The 22,582-nt window shown below is 48.5% G+C and overlaps 1 protein-coding gene across 2 annotated transcripts in view; it reads right to left on the minus strand.

The window, feature by feature from the left end:
- TGDS (TDP-glucose 4,6-dehydratase) overlaps nucleotides 1-22,582 on the minus strand; it is a 465,036-nt gene that overhangs the window by 281,218 nt on the left and 161,236 nt on the right. For both annotated transcript variants that reach the window (XM_078657602.1, XM_078657603.1), the window contains exon 4: nucleotides 7,561-7,651. In XM_078657602.1, the coding sequence (XP_078513728.1) occupies nucleotides 7,561-7,651 (91 nt within the window). The remainder of the gene's footprint in view (nucleotides 1-7,560; nucleotides 7,652-22,582) is intronic.

Here is a 22,582-nt window from a genome sequence, read left to right on the forward strand (position 1 = left end):
GTCTTCTCTCAGGAAACATGGACCAGTCCATGTTATCCTCCCACACCGAAACGTCTGGAGGTCGGGATGCGCCCCAGAGTTGCGCAATGTCACGCTTCGCGACCATGTAAACCCAAGGTCGCCCATCTAGTCTGGGCCACAGAGTAATCGGAGGGTTCCCACACGTTCAGCAGGCATCGTCGGGCCTCAGGCCGCAGGGCAACACCAGTCACAACAGTCATTACCGCAAGTACATCCACCCAGTAGGCTGCCACCACAGGGCACTCCCAAAGTATATGCATAAAGGTAGCGCTCATCCCACAGCCACGCTTACATAAGCCATCCGGGGAAAAACCCATTACAACCAGACGCGGACCAGTCACATACACCCGGTGTAGGATCTTAAGTTGCACCAAACGAAGACGGGCGGGAATGGCGACCTCTTTCGGAGAGGAGAGAGCAGACTGCCAATCCTCGTCATCTAATTCCAATCCGTCACCGACCCACATCTCCCTGAGTCGAACCAACAAATCAGCGCGATTATGAATCAATTTTTTGTAAATAAGGGAGATAGTGCTGTCGGGCAGGTGTCCATCTAGTATACGATCTTCAAGGTGGGAGGACTCGGGCAGGGCCACATCAGAGTCAGAACTGAGGCCAGGGCATGCCGGACCTGCAGATACCGGAAAAACTCTCTATCACTCAAGTCGTATTCTGCCTTAAGGGCCTGGAATGACTTCACGCTACCATTCACACAAACATCACCCACCTTACAAATCCCAATCATATCCCAGCGTTCAAAGCCCTTAGTAGACCAGAGACACCCCAAACGTTCAGAAGCATAAAGCGGAGTCGCCAGCGTCAGTCGATTCTCCCATCCCAAACTCACATTCGCGGCGCGCCACACGTTGACTGCGGTCCTGGACGGGCCCGTAAGATGGCACCCGGCCGATCTAGAATAAAGCGCTCTATTAAAGTCCCCTCCCGGCAGCTGGAACCTATCCATCTCAAAGGCCGGATCGCGACCCGGCGAATACATCGCGTGGTTAATGGCAGATAGCTGGGCAGCCCAGTAATATCTCTTGATGTCGGGGAGCGCCATGCCCCCGTCGTACCAAGGGATGGTAAGTTTCGCAAGGGCTATACGTGGACGTCCGTCCCAAATCAGTTGTCTTTGCAGACTCTCGATCTCTCGGAAATAGGTAGCGGGAATGTCGTCATAAGAATTTTGAAGTGCGTAGAGGAACCGCGGCAAGGACATCATTTTAAAAAGAGCTGCCCTACCCAGAGGAGATAGGGGTAGCTTACGCCAACGGGCCACATCCAGTCGCAGTCTAAGAAGCGGGGGGAGGAGATTACGCTCAAACCGGAGTGAGGGGTCCAGGGTAATAAAAATCCCAAATACTTGAAGCCAGACTGGACTACCTGGATAGGAAATCTGTCCGGCAAAGGGGGCAAAACACCCGAAAGAACATACACACAGGACTTAGCCCAATTAATAACAAGGCCCGAGTTAGCACCGAACGAAGTAAGAACATCAAATAAGACATTTAAAGATTTACGCGGGGAGGTAAGATATAGAAGAATGTCGTCCGCGTAAAGAGAGACGCGGTCTTCAAAGTCCGGTGACCAACGGATCCCTTTGAGTGAAGGCTCCCATCAAAGCCACGCAGCTAACGGTTCCAAGGCAAGAGCGAAAAGCAATGGAGACAAGGGGCAACCCTGACGGGTCCCCCTACCAAGGCAGAAGGGGACAGAAACTCTACCGTTCACCACTACTTGCGCTAAGGGTTCAACGTACAACAACTTCACCCAACCAATAAACTCAGGTCCAAAACCAAATTTTTCGAGAGCTGCCCAAAGATAGGGCCACTCTACAGTGTCAAAGGCCATCGAGGCGTCTAACGAGGCCAAAATGGCCGGCTCTGTCAGAAGCCCCGCCCTCGCAACAGCACCGTGGAGACGACGTAGGTTAAGAGCCGTGTTGCGATGTGGGATAAATCCGGATTGATCCGGATGAACCAAGCCACTAATGACCGTCAGTAGGCGGGTCGCCAGGAGCTTAGCCAGGACCTTAGGCTCAACATTTAACAGGGAAATGGGCCTATAAGACGAACAAAGGTCCCGCGGTTTCCCGTCTTTGGGAATTACGACTATCGTAGCCAGACGCTGGTCATACGGGAGAATACCCCGTTCCCGGGACTCCAAAAACATGGCACGAAGATAGGGCGCTACCCTGTCAGGGCGTAGCTTGTACAGCTCAATTGGCAACCCATTCGGGCCCAAGGCCTTGCCCGAACGGAGCGAGCGAATGCCAGTCGCTATCTCATCCGTAGTAAAAGGGGACTCCAACGAGACACGGTCTAGATCGGAAACACTGGGCAAAGCTATATCGCGCAACAAAAGGCGAGAGTCAACCACATCCCGTCCAGACACAGGGGTATAAACCACACGAAAATACTCCGCAAAACATTCAACTATTCCAACCGGGTCCGTCACTTCGACACCATTCGACGACTGAATCACAGGCACCACACGATTCGCCCTCTCTTTCTTATCCAACCACGCCAACAATTTACCCGCTTTGTCCCCCACATCATACAGACGACCCTGCTGTTCCCGGAACATCAGTTTAGCCGCATCCGTGACCAAGGACTTATAAGCAAATTGTTTCAGACCCAGGGCGTGGAGTTTATCAGAGGTGACATCCGACTCTAAGTCGGCCTCCCTCTCCGCAATCTCTCTCTCAAGGTCCACCACCTCCCGATTCCTAGCCTTCTTGGATTCAGCAATAAGGGAAAGGGCCTGCCCACGAATCACTGTCTTAAAGGCCTCCCACAGGGATACCGCAGAGGAAACGGACCCCTCATTGTCTAAAAAATAGGCATCCAAAGACTTAGTCAAAAGGTTGCGGGTCTCAGGGGAGGTAAGGTACCAGGGGTTAATAGGAGCCACTCGGCCCGCCGCTTCCACCCCAATCTCAAAACAAAGCCAGAGCGGAGAATGATCGGAAATGCCCCGGGGGAGGTGTCTGATCTCACGCACCGCCGGCGTCTGCGCCGCGGGCATCAGGAAATAATCCAGTCTAGACAGACTCCCATGGGCCCCCGAATGGAAAGTGTATTGAAGCTGGGTAGGAATCAGAAGCCTCCAGCAATCCACCAAGCCAAACGTGTCCAAAAACCCACCCAGCCACTGTTGGGCCGAAGGAGTATCCCTAGGGGGGTAACGATCGTGTAGACCGGAGATCACAGAATTAAAGTCACCTGCAATAAAGAGAGTACTATCAGGGAGGTTCAACAACACACGGCCCAAATCGGAAAAGGTAGAAGTCTGTAGGCCGGGGGGGCACATAAACAGTAAACAAGGAGAGGGTACGACCCTCATAACGACCCACGAGGACAGCATAACGCCCCCGATCATCAAGGATCACATCATCAATAGCTTGGGGGAGGGAAGCCCGAACAAGGATACCCACCCCCCTGGAACCCGTGGTAAACCCCGAATGTGCGGCAAGGCGATATCCCCACCTATTCATCGCACGACAAGTATTGCCCACCAAATGAGTCTCCTGTAGAAAAACAATATCTGGAGATAAACGGCGTAGACATTTTAACACCACACTCCGCTTAATACGATCTCCCAGACCATTAACATTCCACGAAACAAACCTCAACCCGCTACCCCCATCCCACACAGCAACGCCGAAACCCCTCTGCAATGAGCATGACATAAAAAACATCAGAAGCAAGATTGATTCGCCTTGAGAACATAACACACAAACATCGAACGTCCCAACCACCCACCCCCCAACAATCAAGAAAACACCCCCCACCCTGCACCCCTGCAAAATGCTAAAAAGCCACCCCAACATGCAGTGTGCCTGTCGCCCAAGAACCCCCATTCTACAAAAAGACCCCGGAGGAGGAAAGGCTCTCGCCCACCCGCCACCCCGAGCAAGACAGATAATGAGGAGAACACACAAACAGTAGAGGCACTGAGGCATAGAATCCCTGAAGAGTTTACTCTATACGAGGGCCCAGGTGTAGACGAATTGTTCAGCTCTCCACACCACCCTCAGCACCACCCGGGTGGGCGGCGGACTCAGTCGCAGGAGGTCGGTCAGGCAGAGAGTCCAGCCAGTCATTCACAGAATCAGGCCGATCAAAGAAGAAGGTTCGGTCATTGTACTCAACGCGCAGCCTGGTCGGAAAAAGCATAGCGTAGCGTAACCCCATGTCTCGGAGACGTTTGACACCACGGAAGCCCATACGCTGTTTCTGGACCTGTTGAGAAAAGTCCGGATAAAAGTTCACCGTGGCGTTCTCAAAGGCCACCGGGCCCTTCACACGTGATGCTTGCAGGATAGCGTCCCGATCCCTATAATGGAAGAGTTTCGCAACAATAGGCCTCGGCGGGGCACCTGGCTTACCCTGGCCCCCCGGAACACGATGGGCACGCTCCACTGCGAAAAATTTACTCAGACCAGACGGAGAGAGGTAGTTCTGGATCAAGTCCTCAACAAGGAGATCAACAGAGTGAGGTTCTGGATTCTCCGGAACTCCGACCACGCGCACATTACAGCGACGTGCCCTGTTCTCAAAGTCCTCCAAGCGCCGGGTCATGAAATCGTTCACCCTACGGAGGTTGCCGATCTCCGTCTGTATCTCCGAGACGTCTGCCGTGAGGCTGGATGACTTGAGATCCAATGACTTCACCTTCTCATTGGTTTTCGACAGGTCGGCTCGAATCAAGTTCACATCAATGGCCACGGTGTCGATTTTGTGGGCCAAAGCTTCATATTGTTGGCCTATCGTCTCCTTCATGCCAGAAATGGCGCCCATGATGTCCTGCAAGGACGGCTCCGTTGACGCGTCCACAATGTGGTCAGCAGTACTTGATCCGGGCAGGGCGGATCCGGGGGACCCCTTCGAATGGGTGTAACGGTCCATAACGTTAGACTGGACCGGGCCCCCACGCAGGGGCGTCTTGGTCTTCCGAGTCTCTCGGTCCCCTCTGCCTGCCATGCTAGAACTGCGTCACCAGGAGATTTACCAGGCTCGATGGAATGGCCACAGGAAAGTAGGGCTTCGGGACCAAAGAGCCACTGCTAGGGTACCACTAGTATAGGGCCAGCAGATAGCAGAATAAACCAGCCAAAGGCCCGACAGCCGTCTCGTGCCCCGGATCCAGCCCAGGCCAGGCTCCCCTGCCAGATGTCTCAGTCTGAGGCAGAAACGAAACCGAAACTTAAGAGGGGGACCCACAAGTCGAATCCCCCTGCCGCTGTTGTTCAACTCCAAGACGGCCACAGAGCCTCACCCAGTCCCGGGCGTACCGCGAGGGCGGAGCCCGAAAGTTCGAATCACCGTAACTCCGGCACCCCGGGTCCAAATCAAATTTCAAAAGTTCCAGGGCAATCAGCTCAGCGTCCTCTACACAAATCCTCGTAAAGAGTCAGGATATGTTCAGGATATCATGCCGGGAGTGGCGGGGGTCCGGGGAGCGCTGTGCTCACGCGGCCATCTCGGATGCCCGCCAAGCTCCTCCTCCTCATTATACTAATTCAACACTAATCCTTTATGGGTTCCAGAGTAGCGTGCTACTCGCAGAAAAAGCGCTTCAACACCTCATCAGAGGAAACAAGCACTTTATAAATACAAACCTTTTTCCCTCTTCTATCCCTGCCCTACCCATCTCAATCCAAATAACTGACTAACATATCCACCACTCCAATTACTTTCATATTTCACTATACTAATTCATCACTAATCCTTTATGGGTTTCAAAGTAGCGTGCTACTCGCCAAAAAAGCGCTTCGACGTCTCATCAGGGGTAGTAGGCGCTATATCAATACAATTACAATACAATCATTATTTTCTCTATGTCTTTGCGAATTACCCCTAACATGGGAATATTTAACCTACATTGATTTACAAATAAAAAGGACTGTGTCCTCTTTGCCCCTTTACGAACCGGCCCAATTCACAAGGTCTTTAAGGGGACATAAAGGAGTATTTCTGTAGTACTACCTCCTGTAAAAGATCAACTCAAGATTGCAGGCACCTGTGAGGAAGGAAACTATTTGAGAATCAAACAGATTATGCAGAAGATGATAATAGTTGTATGTGTGGCTAAAAAGTATAGACATAAAGGAGACTGCAAAGATGTAGGTTTGTGGAAAAGTGTGCAGAGAAAGAGTTTTCATCTTGATTTTCAAGGAGCTGCCTCGTAGCTCAATATACTGGACTAGACTGTGCTTTAAAAAATATTTGTTTTATAATCTACCACAAAACTTGAATAGTGACTAAAAGGAATGAACATTTTGTACATGCTTCCCTCTGCAACCAGAAATAGTCTGGAAGGCAAAATCTGCCCTGTCAAAAATGTTTAAACCAGCATCTAGAATGGGGCCATGTGGGGCATGTATGGGTTGAGCATAGTTTGACTGCCCCCTCAAGAAATGCTGTCACCTTATAAGCTTCAATTGAAAACACAACAGTGATGGACAGAATGTGGATCAATGTCACACATTCACCCCAGTCCAAAGATCTGGGCCCAAATCCATCGTTTTTCCACTCCACACCACCCTGGGTTAGACAATGGCGATATGCAAATCAGCGCTGACCCTGTGCCCCATGGGAACAGTCCAGTCCGAACTACAAAAGCCATGTCCTTCCCAGAACGGAATCAAGCATCCGAGGACCGGCCCGGTTTCGAGGTAACACCTCTCATCAGCCCGGCTAGCTTGACTCCAGTGGTGTGGAGTGCCTGGGACTCACGTCTGAGCATCCCCAGTACACTTAGAGCGGTAATTGCAAGCACAACAGTGATGGACAGAATGTGGATCAATGTGACACATTCACCCCAGTCCAAAGATCTGGGCCCAAATCCATCGTTTTTCCACTCCACACCACCCTGGGTTAGACAATGGCGATATGCAAATCAGCGCTGACCCTGTGCCCCATGGGAACAGTCCAGTCCGAACTACAAAAGCCATGTCCTTCCCAGAACGGAATCAAGCATCCGAGGACCGGCCCGGTTTCGAGGTAACACCTCTCATCAGCCCGGCTAGCTTGACTCCAGTGGTGTGGAGTGCCTGGGACTCACGTCTGAGCATCCCCAGTACACTTAGAGCGGTAATTGCAAACACAACAGTGATGGACAGAATGTGGATCAATGTGACACATTCACCCCAGTCCAAAGATCTGGGCCCAAATCCATCGTTTTTCCACTCCACACCACCCTGGGTTAGACAATGGCGATATGCAAATCAGCGCTGACCCTGTGCCCCATGGGAACAGTCCAGTCCGAACTACAAAAGCCATGTCCTATAAGCTTCAGCCCAATGGTGCTTTACAAGAAGGAGACCCCGTCCTCTCTTCCTTCCAGAGGTTACTATCTTGTCACATCTGTTGGCAGAGAATTACGTTTTACTCATTCTGAACGGCAGAGCTTGCGGGAATGCATGGTCATCGCACGGTCCTCTAGAACAAAATATCTTAAATAAGGAACTTGCTTTAATATACATTTTTTACTTTGAAAAATATTATTCTGTAACTGGATAACATTGAGACTCACCAACGTGCGTTTGTGCTGCATAATGAAGCACAATATCAATATTCTCCGTTTCAAAGAGAAGCTTCACGAAATGCGCGTCGCAGATATCCCCCTAAAAGAGAAAAACTTGGCGACATTAAAAATGTAAACACCCGTGTATCCAACCTGTGGAGGGAGAGCTGCCCCGCCGTCCCTGTGCACCCAATGTAATTTCTATTCATGGTTGAGGTTATGCATAGTGTAAGCAGCTACATCCCTCTCCGGTTGGGCTTTTGGTGTGATCCTGTTATGCAGCTCGCTGCCCAGTACTAATTCACCCACTGGTAAAAACAAGCATTTGCAATGCAACAGGTCTCGCATTTGCGGGAGTTTGAGCTATTGGCATTGTAAATGACAATGCCTTTTATTTATGTGTTGTTTTTCAAAAAGATAATTAAAAAACATTGTCATTTACATTCTTTTAACCGCTTTACGTCAAGTGTGTACCACACTAGGGTGACCAACCGTCCGTAAATTTCACGGACAGTCCGTAATTTCGGCCGTCTGTCCGTTGTCCGTGAAGCATCCTTTAACGGACGCCATTTGTCCGTCATTTTAACAGTGCACCGGTTGCCCCACTCTAAAGCCGGCACAGCTTGCACCCACCTCCCTTCTTGACTCCGATGCTGCATCAAAGCTCAGATACCCAACAGCATTGGAGAGTCACAGCGGGATGGCAACCCTCACACCTCCAGCCCTTGACGAGCTGTTAAGAGGTGCTTCGAAGGTGACTGAGAGGGAGGGGCTGCAGCTTCAGGAGCAGGGGCATCTATTCAGATGCAAACAGCCCTGAATGCATCATGTCTCCGCAATTTAGAGGGGGGCTTACACATTCCATTTCTACCCAGGGTCCCAAACTTCCCAGACTCGGCCAGATTACACCCCTGATTACTCCGAGGCAGCATGTGCTTCTCTTCGCCGAGCTTAATTACTGTCACTAAATTGTAAGCAAACCACGGTTCTTCAAACCTGCAGTCTCTAATGTAATACAATAAAGAAATGGCACAATCGCACCCACACTGATTAACAAAGTATGGAGGAAAATCAGTTCAATCAGTTCTCTTAGAGTATCTCCTGTAAGTACTGTACATCACAGTGGGGGATGGCATTTTGGACAGAGAGCCTGTCTTCTCGTTGTCTTGTGCAGGAGGGGGCGAGGAGCCCAAGATGATACTAGAATACTGCATGCCCACCCCTGTGTCCACCCTGGTGGATCCTGTTCCCTCTCCTGTGATGGCTCCTGCCCTCCCCTCAGTGATGGCTCCTGTCCCCCCATGTGGTGGCTCCAGTCCACCCCCCGCCTGTGATGGCTCCTGTCCCCCCATATTGTGGCTCCAGTCCACCCCCGCCTGTGATGGCTCTTGTCCCCCCCTGTGGTGGATCCTGTCTCCGCCCTGGGTGGCTTCTGTCCCAGTCCTGGAACGGCCCCTGCAGCGAGGGTGAAGTTCTTGATGGGCCTCTTCTCAAAAGGGCTCAGCTCAAAATAATATGGAAAGGTGGGCGAGTAAGTAAGTGAAGGGATGGGTGAATGGCTGGATGAATAAGTGAAAGGGTGAATGGATGAATGAAAGATTGAATACATGAATAATGAGAGAGGACGGATGGATTGATGAGTGAGGGGAAGGATGGAGAGAAAATGTAAATAGCTGGATGTATGGGTGGAAGGGTAGCTGGATGATGGATGAGGGGAAAGATGGATGAGGGGAAGGATGATGGATGAGGAGAAGGATGGATGATGGGGAGAAGGATGGCTGGATGGATGGATGGAGGGGAAGGATGGATGGATGAGGGTAAGGATGGATGGATGAGGGTAAGGATAAATGGATGGGATGGATGGAAGGGTGAGGGGAACGATGGATGATGGATGAAAGGAAGGATGGATGAGGGGAAGGATGGATGGATGATGAGTGGGTGGGTGAAAGGATGGATGGAGTGTGGGTGGGTGAAATGATGGATGGATGGATGATGAGTGGGTGGGTGAAAGGATGGATGGATGGATGAGTGGGTGGGTGGATGGTGGGTGGGTGAAAGGATGGATCAGTGGATTGGATGGTGGGTGGGTGAAAGGATTGATGAGTGGGTGGGTGGATGGTGGGTGTGTGGGTGGATGGTTGGGTGGGTGATGGGTGGGTAGGTGGATGAGTGAAATGATAGATTGATAAGTGCAAGGGTGAATGAATGGACATATGAGTGAAAGGGTGGATGTAAGGATGGATGTGTGAGTGAAAGGGAGGGTAGATGGACAAAAGGATGAATAGATGTGTGAAGGAGTGAAATGATAGATGGATGAAGGATAGGGTCAATGGATGGATTCATGAGTGGATGAGTAGATGGATGGATGGGTGGGTGGATGGATGGATGGATGGAAGGAAGGATGGCTAAATGAAAGGGTCAATGGAGAGAGAAAGGGAGGATGGATGGATGACTAAAAGAGTGGATGGGTGGAAGGATTAGTAAGTGAAAGGATGGCGGGATTGGTGAAAGGGTAAATGGCTGAATAGATGAGTGAATGGATGGATGGGATAAAGAGTGGATGGATGAGTATGCAGATGGATAGGGTGAAAGGGTGGATGGATGGATAATGGAGGATGAGTGAAAGGATGGATGATGGATGGATGATGAGGGGAAGGATGGATGATGAGGGGAGGATGGATGATGAGGGGAAGGATGGATGGATGGATGGATGAGGGGGTGGGTGAAAGGATGGATGATGAGGGGAAGGGTGGATGGATGGGTGGATGAGGGGGTGAAAGGATGGATGATGAGGGAAGGGTGGATGGATGATGAGGGGGTGGGTGAAAGGATGGATGGATGGATGGATGATGAGGGAATGGATGGATGATGAGGGGGTGGGTGAAAGGATGGATGGATGATGAGGGGAAGGATGGATGGATGATGAGGGGAAGGATGGATGGATGGATGGATGATGAGGGAAAAGGATGGATGGATGATGAGGGGAAGGATGGATGGATGATGAGGGGAAGGATGGATGGATGATGAGGGGAAGGATGGATGGATGATGAGGGGAAGGATGGATGGATGGATGATGAGTGGGTGGGTAGAAGGATGGATGGATGGATGGATGATGAGGGAAAAGGATGGATGGATGATGAGGGAAAAGGATGGATGGATGATGAGGGGAAGGATGGATGGATGATGAGGGGATGGATGGATGATGGGTGGGTGAAAGGATGGATGGATGGAGGGTGGGTGAAAGGATGGATGGATGGATGGATTCTTAGTGGGTGGGTGGGTGAAAGAATGGATGGATGATGAGTGGGTGGGTGAAAGGATGGATGGATGGATGATGAGTGGGTGGGTGAAAGGATGGATCAGTGGATTGGATGGGGGTGGGTGAAAGGATTGATGAGTGGGTGGGTGGATGGTGGGTGGGTGGGTGGATGGTTGGGTGGATGATGGGTGGGTAGGTGGATGAGTGAAATGATGGATGGATTGATGGATTGATAAGTGCAAGGGTGAATGAATGGACATATGAGTGAAAGGGTGGATGTAAGGATGGATGAGTGAGTGAAAGGGAGAGTAGATGGACAAAAGGATGAATAGATGTGTGAAGGAGTGAAATGATAGATGGATGAATGATGGGGTCAATGGATGGGTTCATGAGTGGATGAGTAGATGGATGGATGGGTGGGTGGATGGATGGATGGAAGGATGGCTAAGTGAAAGGGTCAATGGAGAGAGAAAGGGAGGATGGATGGATGACTAAAAGAGTGGATGGTGGAAGGATTAGTAAGTGAAAGGATGGCTGGATTGGTGAAAGGGTAAATGGCTGAATGGATGAGTGAATGGATGGATGGGATGAAGAGAGGATGGATAAGTGTACAGATGGATAGGGTGGATGGATGGATGGATAATGGAGGATGAGTGAAAGGATGGATGAGGGGATGGATGAAGGGATGGATGAGTGAAAGGATAGATGGAAGGATAGGTTTGCAAATGGTTGAATATGTTTAGAAATGGCTGGGCTTACTTATATACTATTGCGCGACCTCTGATGTGTCTGTAAAACGTACCTATTTTCCTGAAGTTTTGTCCTGAATTTTTACCTCCTGTCCTGAATTTGTGTCCTGAATTTTGACCCTTTGTCCTGAATTTTTACACTCACCGTCCTGAATTTGCACCAATGCCAGTTGGTCACCCTATACCACACCAGTCTTCATTTTAATTATTGTATGCAACTGCATTACCATATGTATACAACACAAATATTATAACCATCATGTGTACCACATTCCCAGCATTACGGTAGGAATACCAGTGGCACACAAATACCGCACTGTAAGCCGCTGTGTGCCTCATCCAGAGGATTACGAGAATACCACAGAAATACAACATCTTGGAAAATAGTGGCAACATCAGAAGAATTTCCATATCACGGGCACAGTAACATCAGGCCACAGTGACACAGTTCAAATCACTACCATCGGAAATACTGTACCAGATTTGGGTCATTATGTACCAGACCAATAGCATAGGGAGCCACAGAAATACTAGAGATATGGCACAGCATGTAAAATTTAAAGTACGACCGTAGAAATACTGTACCATGCTATGAAACAAAGTAAGACAGATGCAGAGCATTACAGTTCAATTCACCTCATATTAGGAGCCCATGAACTACCGCCGACCAGAGAAGGTATATCACTTCCCCACTCCAGAATTACCACTATCAGAGGTCCCGAAAATTGCATTTATATTTCTGAATTTACACGTTTTGGGGAAATATTATGTGAAAATTGGACTTACTGTGTCTATTTCGGCATATTTTCCCCAGTTATTAAACCTGTATACCTTGACTAATTGCAGCAGGTGAAATCTCGGATGAAAGATCATGGAGCTGCGTTGTTTCCGCAAAATGTGCAATCCTGATGGGCCCATTACCCCTCCCCCCATTGGAAGTAATAGGCCACTCATGATGGAGGCCCACGTGCTATATGCAACGCTAGGTCTGCGAGACCTAAAAAGGTGACAGTCGAAATGTAATATGAAGTATGTACTGATTATAACGTGTAATCATGAAATCGAGACTTATTTAGGCTAGGCTTTCACGAGTCTGATATAATGTACTCGGCGCTGTGCAGTCAATTACAAGTTTCATACAATAAAACACATTTCTGATAGGCACGGGGGAGCAGGTGATTTGCCCAGAATCACAGGGTGTTGAGCCGACACCAAGACTTGAACTTGGCTCCTCAGTTCCAAAGTCTGCAGTTCTGACTATTGCGCCACATGTCTGGTTTGAAGGGGTTGTACAAATATTTCCAACATCAACCTCACATATACAATGTGCTTCCTGCGTGCTCGGCGCTGTGGCGCCATCTCCCAAAATGAGCACCTGTGACAACAGAGAGCCTTCCCATAGGAAACGAGACCGCTGTTTGGACGGTGTACTAGTACGTGAAGTTTTACTGCAGTAGTCCATATATGTAACACTGCAACTCTCCGGGCGTGCTGCACAGTTAGTGCAAAGTAGCCTCTATCACGACCACAAAACCACTTTTTGAACTCGGTGCCAACTGCTTACTAATGCCACATGTTGGTCGTGAAGCGCTGGGAAACGGAGCATAAAAGAAGTGCTCAGCGCTGCGCAGTGAGCCCACAGTGAATGCCGGCTGAATCTGCCCAGTGATGCACTGCACTGTGCATAGATATCCTGGCAGCCAGAGCTCGAGTCAGGGTACCACGCGGGTGGACGGTGTCCCCCCACTTATTTTACCGGGAGTTCGATAACTGGAGAAAATGGAGCCACACGTTCACTCTTTGGCCTCTCTGGGGCGAGATCGGAGCTCATTCAGAACGCTGCTCACGCGCTGGCTTCTCTGATGCAATCGCATCTAAGGCAGACCCTCCAGGATATCGCGATTTCGCGATTTGCCGCGAAATCGGCACTTTTGGAATAATGCCGCGATTTTTACATAAGTGCCCGCGAAATCGGCACTTTTGTAGAAATTGCGGCATTATTCCAAAAGCCGCTATATCCTGGGGGGTCTGATTAATAACACAGTGTCTGCTTTGCAAAAATACCCATAATTCCAGCCCCCCCTCCACTGCCAGGGACCACAGATGTGGCCTGGTGCCCCCTACCGCTTCATTTACAAAGAAGGCACGCCAGCCGAGACAATCAATCCCAACCCTGCCTAACAATGGCATCCGAGGGAGAGCAAAGTTTAACAAAGGCATCCGAGGGAACTTATGCACACCCCCGGCCCGGGCACCTGAGCAAGAGACCGCAGGTTACGCGCCTTGTGGTTATTTTGTAAACGTATGATTAAAAGGTTACAAGGCTTAGTCGGTACTAAAGAGAACGAGTTGTAATTTTTTTTTAAAACTTCCCCTTTCACCGCAAATTCACATTTCCTTCCCGTAAAAGGTGCCGTAGCGGTGGAAATGTGTCAGCGTGACCCAGCATGAGGAATGACATTTCCAACGTCAGGCAGGTCAGGCGGAGTTTGAGAATTTCACTCGGCGGCGCCCTTCACGTGCAGGTTTTGTTTGCATTCTATAATTAGTGGCTTTGGAAGACGCCTGATGCGGACAGCGGTGGATAGGACAACAAATGACGGAGGGGGCAGGGACAAGTGCGGGACAGCAGGTCCTGACATGGCGCGTCACAGGCCGGAAGTACACAGACTACTGAACGGAAGTACACAGACTACTGAACGTGGACACTGTGATGGAAAGCTTGGAAGATATGGGAGGGGAAACGAGGCAGAGAGAGAGATACTACGACGCCCATTCATTTAAATGCCAGGGGGAGCAGACCTTATAGCTTTTCATGCAGCATTTCACAGCCTGCTGACATCACAGTATTTACCCTCTCTCGACCCAGCTTTAGGCACTTCACATTGACGGACTCAATGGCATGGAGTAGCAGGAGCGCGCTCGGAAGTACGGAGGACCATTGGACAAAACAAATAAATATTTTGGAAAGTCAGTTTTAAAAAACCTGAAGCACATAGATGAAAGATGAAACTAAGAACGGTCGTCCTTCTTTGCAGATGGAAGGAACACGACTGGTCAGAAGGTGGTACCCACACCTGCCACAAATGGCGCAGGGCTTTACAACGTGACGCATCTCCCAGATGCGTCACGTTGTAAGTACCCCACACCATGGCGCATCTTTTGCGCTGCCGCTGCGTCACAAAAGTGATGCAACGGTGGTGTAAAAGGGGCGCAAGGGGCTTGTAAATCTGCCCCAAAGTGTGTACATTGTAATTAAACCAAATATATATAGCTTCATGTTGTTAATTAACTCAAAAAACAAAGATATCTGTATTTGTTGTAGGAAAAATGGCCAAATAAAATGCAGCAAAATTGCCGCTAAATCTCCATATTTGTGCCGCTAAATTTCCATTTTTGTGCCGCTAAATTTGCTAATCCATGCCGCTATATCCTGGGGGGTCTGCTATGGGGTGAGCGAGGGGAGGCAATGAGTCTGATGGTGCAAGCCACCTTTGGTGACGTCCCTTCCTGTCGTGACGTCAGCGTCCACCCACTTCTTTTTTTAGGACTTTTGCCTTGCTGGCAGCTATCGTATCCTGGAAACAGCAACACATTATTTATTATTGAAACGTTACAGAAAAATAAACATTTTCTCCAATACAAACTTTTTATACAGCACTTTAAAAGTGGGGGCACTATACCGAAAATTCCATGTGGCATATGCTTAGGCGTAACACAGGCCCCGGCAGCCCACGGGGGATCAGAGGCGGGTCCTGCTCATTAGATGGCCCCTAACCCGTAAGACCATTTTATTCCTCCTGTGAGCTATGGGGAACTTGAGGGTACTCATGGGGACATGGAGTGGTGTATCGTTGATTGGTGCAGAATGGAGTGAAGTGGCGTAGAGTGGATGGGCACAGACTGGAGTAGTGTTGTAGGGTGGACTGGTGTGGAGTGATGTAGTGTGGAGTCTGAATGGTGTGGTTGCGCACTGCCATTACAGACAACACATATTCATTTGAAATGACCATTACATTTGCACAGACATACAGTTTTTCCTGTGAAAAAACAATAATATGTGGAATTGTTATCACCTAGTATATTGATGTGTTTTGATCACATTCAAATATTTGGTTTTCACCACACTTCAGAATTACACAAAAGTGCTTCATTTGTACTTTCTTAATTCTGAAATATTTTAAAATATCAGCATAGTTCATTTCCAGACATTTTAATTTTATTGTATGCTACAAAAAGCCATTCCTTTCGCAGCAAGACTGTTGCATAAAATGTTCTCATTTTCAAGTCAGAGAAAGAACAGTAAACACCAAGGTCCATTGGAAAAGAGAGTTTGACATGCACAGCAAATGTGACAAAATAGGAACAATATTTAAAGGCCTGTTTGCAGAAAGCAAGCATGCATGGAAGAATACAGTAAATAGGCTATTCTCCACAGGAGGGACAAACTCAAGATGGAAAACCAACAACAAATAAAGCCAGCAAATAGAAAGCAAGCAACTAAAAAGTTACAAACCACAAAGTCCATGGTAAGTAATTGGCGGAATGCATTCCCAAGGAAGCTTTCTCAGAATGCTCAGGAAGTCGTTAGCAAACGTTGCACTGTATGGGAGACTCACGCTAAAAAACACTGTAAAATGGTTGAACTGAAAAATATTTTCACATAAGATAGGGGCAGAACTAGAACGTGCAGCACAGCTGAAGCTGCAACTTAATTAGTAAAGAAGGCCATTCAGCAAATGTTGCTAGCCAAGGAAACAACACTACAAGCAACATTTGGTAATCAAAGAGTCAAAAAAGGCAGGTTCCAATAACCTAAAGTTAGTAGAGATTAAAACAAAACAAAACACGAGGGGAGAGGCATGCAGTGGATGTGAAAATGCAGGGACAATGACACACAGCAAGAAGCAAGTATGTTTGATGCAAAAGTTCAGAGCTAACGAGGTTAACATTTGAAATAGCTAGAGAAAGGACACTCCACAGTCTGGAAATATTTGCTCCCTGCAGACTTGGCAATGGGGCCCCAGGGGGTGGCATCCCTAGGATGCCTATCCTGGGGTGCCTCAGAAGGATGAGGGCGTCCAGGCAATTGGTGGCTCATAATTGGTCGATTTAGGCTTAGGGTGGACTTGCGGTGACAGTTGGTGCTCTCTGGGGATAGCTGGGCACAGAGTTGGCGAATTGTGGTCCTGGTAGGTAGGGTAGCGTGGACTGCCTTTGTTTAGAAGATAAAATGTAATGTTTGACTAGATAAGGTTGACTTACCAGGGGGAGGCCGTGATGAAAGCCTTAACAGTGTTGTGTGATGCAGGCAGGGAAGACTTGATAAGACCGAGCCTGTTATCTCAAGCCTGAGTAGGCCTCGCACACCCGAAAAAGAGTGCAACAAGTGGGATGACCACAGAGGGTTTGGCCTTCTCACCATCGAAACCAAGGCTGAAAGTTAAAGCAGGTTTTTCTTGAGTAAAAGTGAGGTGGTAGCCTCTGAGTTCCGAGACATAGAGAGAGCAAAATGGGCGACTTCAGGTTGCCTGGTGATGTTGGTGTTCTCCTGGAGCAAAAGACACACAATGGATGGACGGAATGCAGAACAAATCAAAATATTCACCCACAGTCAAGAGATCTGGGTTAAATCCATCATTCTTTTGCTCTCTATGCCACCCCAGTTTAGACCTGGCCATATGCAAATCACTCTTGACCCTGTGCCTCATGGGAACAGTCCAGCCCGAACTGCCAAGCCAGGTCCTCCCTGGACCGGAAACAAGCATCCTAGGACCGGTTTCGGGGTTTCACCTCTCATCAGCCAGGATAGCTTGATTCCAGTGGCACAGTGAGCCCAGGACCCATGTCTGGGCATACCTGGCGCAGTTAGGGCGAGAAAGCAAAATACACACAATTGATGGACGAAATGCAGAACAAATCAAAACATTCACCCACAGTCAAGAGATCTGGGTTAAATCCATCATTCTTTTGCTCACTATGCCACCCCAGTTTAGACCTGGAGGCGGGTAGAAGTTGCACTCGCTCCCTCCCAATGATGCCGCGGATGCGGGGCAGTCGACGGGGGTCTTCCAGCAAGGGTTCGCCAGTCCACGAAGATGATGAGAGGGTATTTGTTGCAGGGTTGCTGTCCCACGAGGTCCTCTCCAAACTGGCTGATGTCCAGTCGCCACTGGACCACCAATCAATCGGCGTCACAGACCAATCCTTCCTGGGTTACTAAGGGGGAGGGGGGATGGAGGCGGACTGCCCCAGGCAGCATGAGTTTTGGGGACGGCGGCTGGCTCACCTACCCCTGTTCTAACCTGCGGCTGCCGCAGCCGCATGACTCACGTGCGCCCCACGAGCTTGTCGATCAAGCTGCCGCGGGCGGCAAATGCAGGGGCTACCACAAACGGCCTAAGGCCTAGCAACGCCACTGGACCGACAGACACAGTCCCTTTTCTCGCTAGCCACCAGGTGCAGTCTTTGATGCTGCAGCCTCCCTTTGCTGATCCCACGGTGCAGCAGGGCAGTCCCTGTGCTGCCCTTCTTCTACATCAGTAGAGATCCGAGGTCTGGGTGCCCCTTATGCTTGGAAGATGCCCTCAGGGAGGGATGCAGTAGGTAGGCAATGGGCTACCAGGTTCCCCACTACCTGGTGACCCCTTCATGTGGAGTGTGGCATCTGGATATCCCAGGACGCCAATTCTACCCACTCCCAAGATGGCGAGACCCCTCTCTCAGTGTTCAGACCTCACTAGCCCACCCCCGGGGTCCGGCTACCTCGGGGCTACACGTCCCCTGGGAACCCGGTTTGGCAACTCATTTCACCTCTCTGCTTCCTGTGCCAGCCTAAACAATGGGGCAACTTTACTCCCAAGTATGACACATCTGCCCTTCAAAGGCGTCTTCCTCTTTGAAGCCTGCCTTTTGGAGCTAACACTTAAGTGGTTTCCTGTAGGAAGGAAGTAACATCTCCCTGGCCAGCAATCCCTCATGGTTCTCCTTCCTGTGAGACGCTGGCACGTCTCTCCAGGATGGTAGAAAGTGCTCTTATGGAACAGACTTCATGTGTGCCTGGGAAGGCACAGGAATTTTAAAGGCAACAAAGTGGCAGCCTAGCTAAAGCTGCACACTGCAACAATTACATTAATGTTGACTTGAGATACAAGTCGGGCTTAATGTAACAAGTTGTTTGATAACTTGGAGGGCCCTTTTTGGTTGCACCATTCAGGAGTTAGCACTGCCAAGCAGGTCAGTGTGTAATCCTGTACTGGGTGATCCAGTAATTGGGCGACCAAGTCTTTCCACAGTAAAAACTGTACTTTTGCATGTTTATTTCCAGGATATATAAAGTACATGTCCTGCCTGTGTCATATGTGGCAGCTCCCTGCCTAAGGAATCTGTAGGTCTGCCAGAGCTGTGACTTACACCGTGGTACTGGGGAAGTGGTGGCTTTGTCATTGCTATCAATGTCAAAGTCGGGCTAGCACTGCTTGCCTGCTCTGCCAGTCGGCAGTGGCAGACTTGAGGACTCATTTCACTTGGGGGACCTCCAGGGTGGCATACCCAGTGTTGCAAGCCCTGAGGTACACCTCTAATTTTCACCTTGGATTCCAGGGTACTATATACTAGGGACTAACAGGTAAGTTAGCCATTTCCAATCATGTACAGACAATTCGACATACACTTTAGGGTCAGGACACTAGTACGGAGGTCTGATCAGCAGGCCTCAGTGCACTATGAGCCGAAAAACCAGCAGCATCAGTCAAAACACCTGGGGGTGCCCATATTAAAAGGGCATTTCCTTAGACTTTGTAACAAGAAGGTTTTATTCACAGGGAGGAGTGAAGAGAACAGAGTTACAGCAGGTGCCAGGGAGCAAAGAGGGAGATGGGTGGATTCCATAACTAAGGGGGACAGGACATGATGAACTGTTGAAAGCAGCAATATTTACCAGGACCCCGGACCCCTCTTGGGATGACCTGCAGGGATTAGTGGAGACAAGGGGGCAAGACTGGAATGCGGGTCTAATCTGAAAGAGAAACCACTGGTCAGGTTGGAGGAGACCTGTGAACACTGGTCTATAAAAATGGAGAGGTTCACGATCTCAACAACGCGGCCGGAGGAAATCAGCATTGTGCGGAAACTGTCTCTGCATTGTAGATTGGAGGTCTTTTGATTGTGGTGTGGGTGATGATGAATGCCTGGGTGCGAGTGGTTTTGACAAGATGGCAGAAAAAGACCTTGATTTGGATTATGACGAGAATTCTACGCTGGCAGGAAGAAAAAACAATGAGAATGGGAACAGGAGCGGGAAACAAGGGGTTAACTAATGTACCCTGAAGTAGTACTGTATTACAGGCTGAAAATACAGTGTACAGAAAAGAAGGAAGAAGAAGGAGTTGGAGACGGCCTAGGGAAGTAGAGAGGCAACACAGAATATCACGGAATATGAATAAAAGACTGACAGAAGTTGAGCAACGAGTAGCTGGGAATTGGGCACATAAAAAGAAATGGCGCTTTTAATTGAAACGGGTGGAGACAAGTTCAGAGGATATAGGGGTGGGTACAGACAAAGCCTCAGAAGATACTGGGATAGCTGACAACAAAGGTAAGGAGACAGAAAAGGGGGTTAGGGCTAATAATGGGAGTAAGACAAGAGATGAAACTGGGAAGGTGCAAAAAAAAAAAAAAAAAAAAAGATGTGCAGTCCACAGATTCTGTATCTAAATCGGAAGGTTTGAAAAAACTGCCTTACATGGGGGTGTCTGTGCCACTGGAGGCATATTTGTCAAATGCCACAAAGGAGACAATATGGAAACAGGAATTCATGGATGTCTTTAAATGAATGCATAGAGAGATCAAAATAGGAGGCATGGAAGCTAGCTAAGAGGCCTAGGGTACATACAACGATAGATATGTGGACATCTGAATTTTTTTATCTTTACAAGTGTCTATTGTGAGAAGTTCCCTGAGAGATCAGTGTTGATAATTAAATATATAGACAGCATTAGAAAGGCACATATGGATTTTGGTGGGTTTGTATGCATGGTGTTGAAACCTGATAATCCTTGGGGTGAAGTTGATAATGAGCTATTGTTACAGTGGCTGTACCCGTAACGTCCGGCACAAGCATTACACACAGCTAGTTGTTTGGCGGTACCATACCTGCCCTATCTGGGGTATCCAATCCCAGAGTCATGGGGTACAATGGGTCCAGGGCAGGGGAAAAACCTAGGTGCATGCCGGAGATTCTATAAGGGATATTGCCCAATAAATCTCTGAAAACATAAACACAAATGTGCAAGATGTGGGGTTAAATATGCCGTATAGCAGTGTTTTGGAAAACAGGCAAATTACTCTTTCAATGCACAGGGAAAAGGTAGAGTGTGTCAATTGCAGTCTAATAACAAGGGCATTTACACGAGCTAAAGAAAACATTTTGAATTACTGACTTGCCTTTTATCCCAATAGAGAAGTTGCTTTGGTTTTGGAATGGGGGTTTCGATAAGGTTTTCGTTTAGGTTATCAAGACAAAGGAGGTTTGCAGAGAATCTGAAATCGGCCAAAGAACAGCCACATGGGGTGAGAGAAATTACTTAAATAGGTTTCTGAACGGAGGATGGCAGGCCCATTTACATTTCGGCCTTTACCAGATTGGATGGTGGTGTCCCCTTTAGGTGTAGTGCCCAAAAACATCCGAGGGCGCGCTTCGGATGAGTCATCATCTTACCTGGCCTGAAGGTTTGTCTGTCAATTACTTAATTGCTAGAAAGGATACAGCAGTTCAGTTTGCTTCTGTAGATGTGGTCATGGCTTTAGTAGGACGAGCTGGACTAGGTTCTGAGTTGGCATAATGCGACATCAAATCGACCTTCTGCTTACTTCCCGTTCATTCAATTGATTCCTCTTGGTTATATCTACAGTTTGATAATCATTTATATATAAAGTGTTACCATTGGGCAGTGCGCTTTCTTGCAAGCTTTTTGAGACATTAAGTACTTTTTTACGGTGGTGTTTTATGTTCCGATCTAGTCATGGGCTAGTCACGCATTATCTAGAGGACTTCCAGTTTGTTGGTGAAGGTGGGACAGCTACATGTAGGAGCACGGCAAGGGTTTCAACACATGGCGGAAGAGTTAGGTATTCCATTAGCACCAGAGAAAACTGAAGGGCCAAGTATATGCTTGTTTTCTTGGGAACAGAACTGGATATAGTAAACTTGAAAGCTAGATTGCCGCAGCAGAATATCAAAGAGATGGTGTTATTGAGGGAAGAGGTACTTACTGCAACTAAGCTAAAGCTTAGACCGGTCTGGGAGTTGTTAGGTCACCTTAAATTAGCATGCCCGGTGGGAAGAGAAGGTAGGGCATTTTTTTGTTGACTTTGCTATTGCAGGAGCAAAATTACCACAACACAGGATAAGAATTTCACCAGAAGTCCATACACACTTGGAAGTTTGGATTTTGAAAAGGTTTAAAGGAGTGACAATGTGTTCTTTGAATGATGATTTTGTCTGGATGATACAAATCTTTTCAGGTGTACATGTTCCTATCGTTTTGGACTTTTTTGGGAGGGCAGATGGTGTGCATAAAAATGGCATTCCAACTGGACAAAAGAGGATAGAAGCATTGTCTTCTTTGAGTTTTTCCCCATTGCAGGTAACTATTGTAGTTTGGGACCAAACTTTTGCAAACTAAACAGTGACTTTCCATGTTCACGTCTTTAGAGCCAAACGCGGTCGGTGTGGACATAAACATTGCTGAAGCATTGTCTCGTTCACAGTGGCAGAGATTCTGTGATTTGGCCTCCAGAGCAGACCTGAAGAAGACCAAGGTACCAATGGAAATTTAGGAACTAGGAGACTGAGGATTTTGGAACTAGTAGAGAATTCTATTGTAGCGAGTACCAAAGCTTCTTACATGTATGCCTGGGAGGAATTTATGAACAGTGGTGGAGGTCGGAGAAAAGGATGACAAGAGCTTAGAGGTCAGGCGTGAGGATGTAGTTTGCTTCATGAATAACATTGACAGAGGTA

Source organism: Lissotriton helveticus, chromosome 8 (genome assembly GCF_964261635.1).
Source record: "Lissotriton helveticus chromosome 8, aLisHel1.1, whole genome shotgun sequence".
NCBI lineage: Eukaryota > Metazoa > Chordata > Amphibia > Caudata > Salamandridae > Lissotriton > Lissotriton helveticus.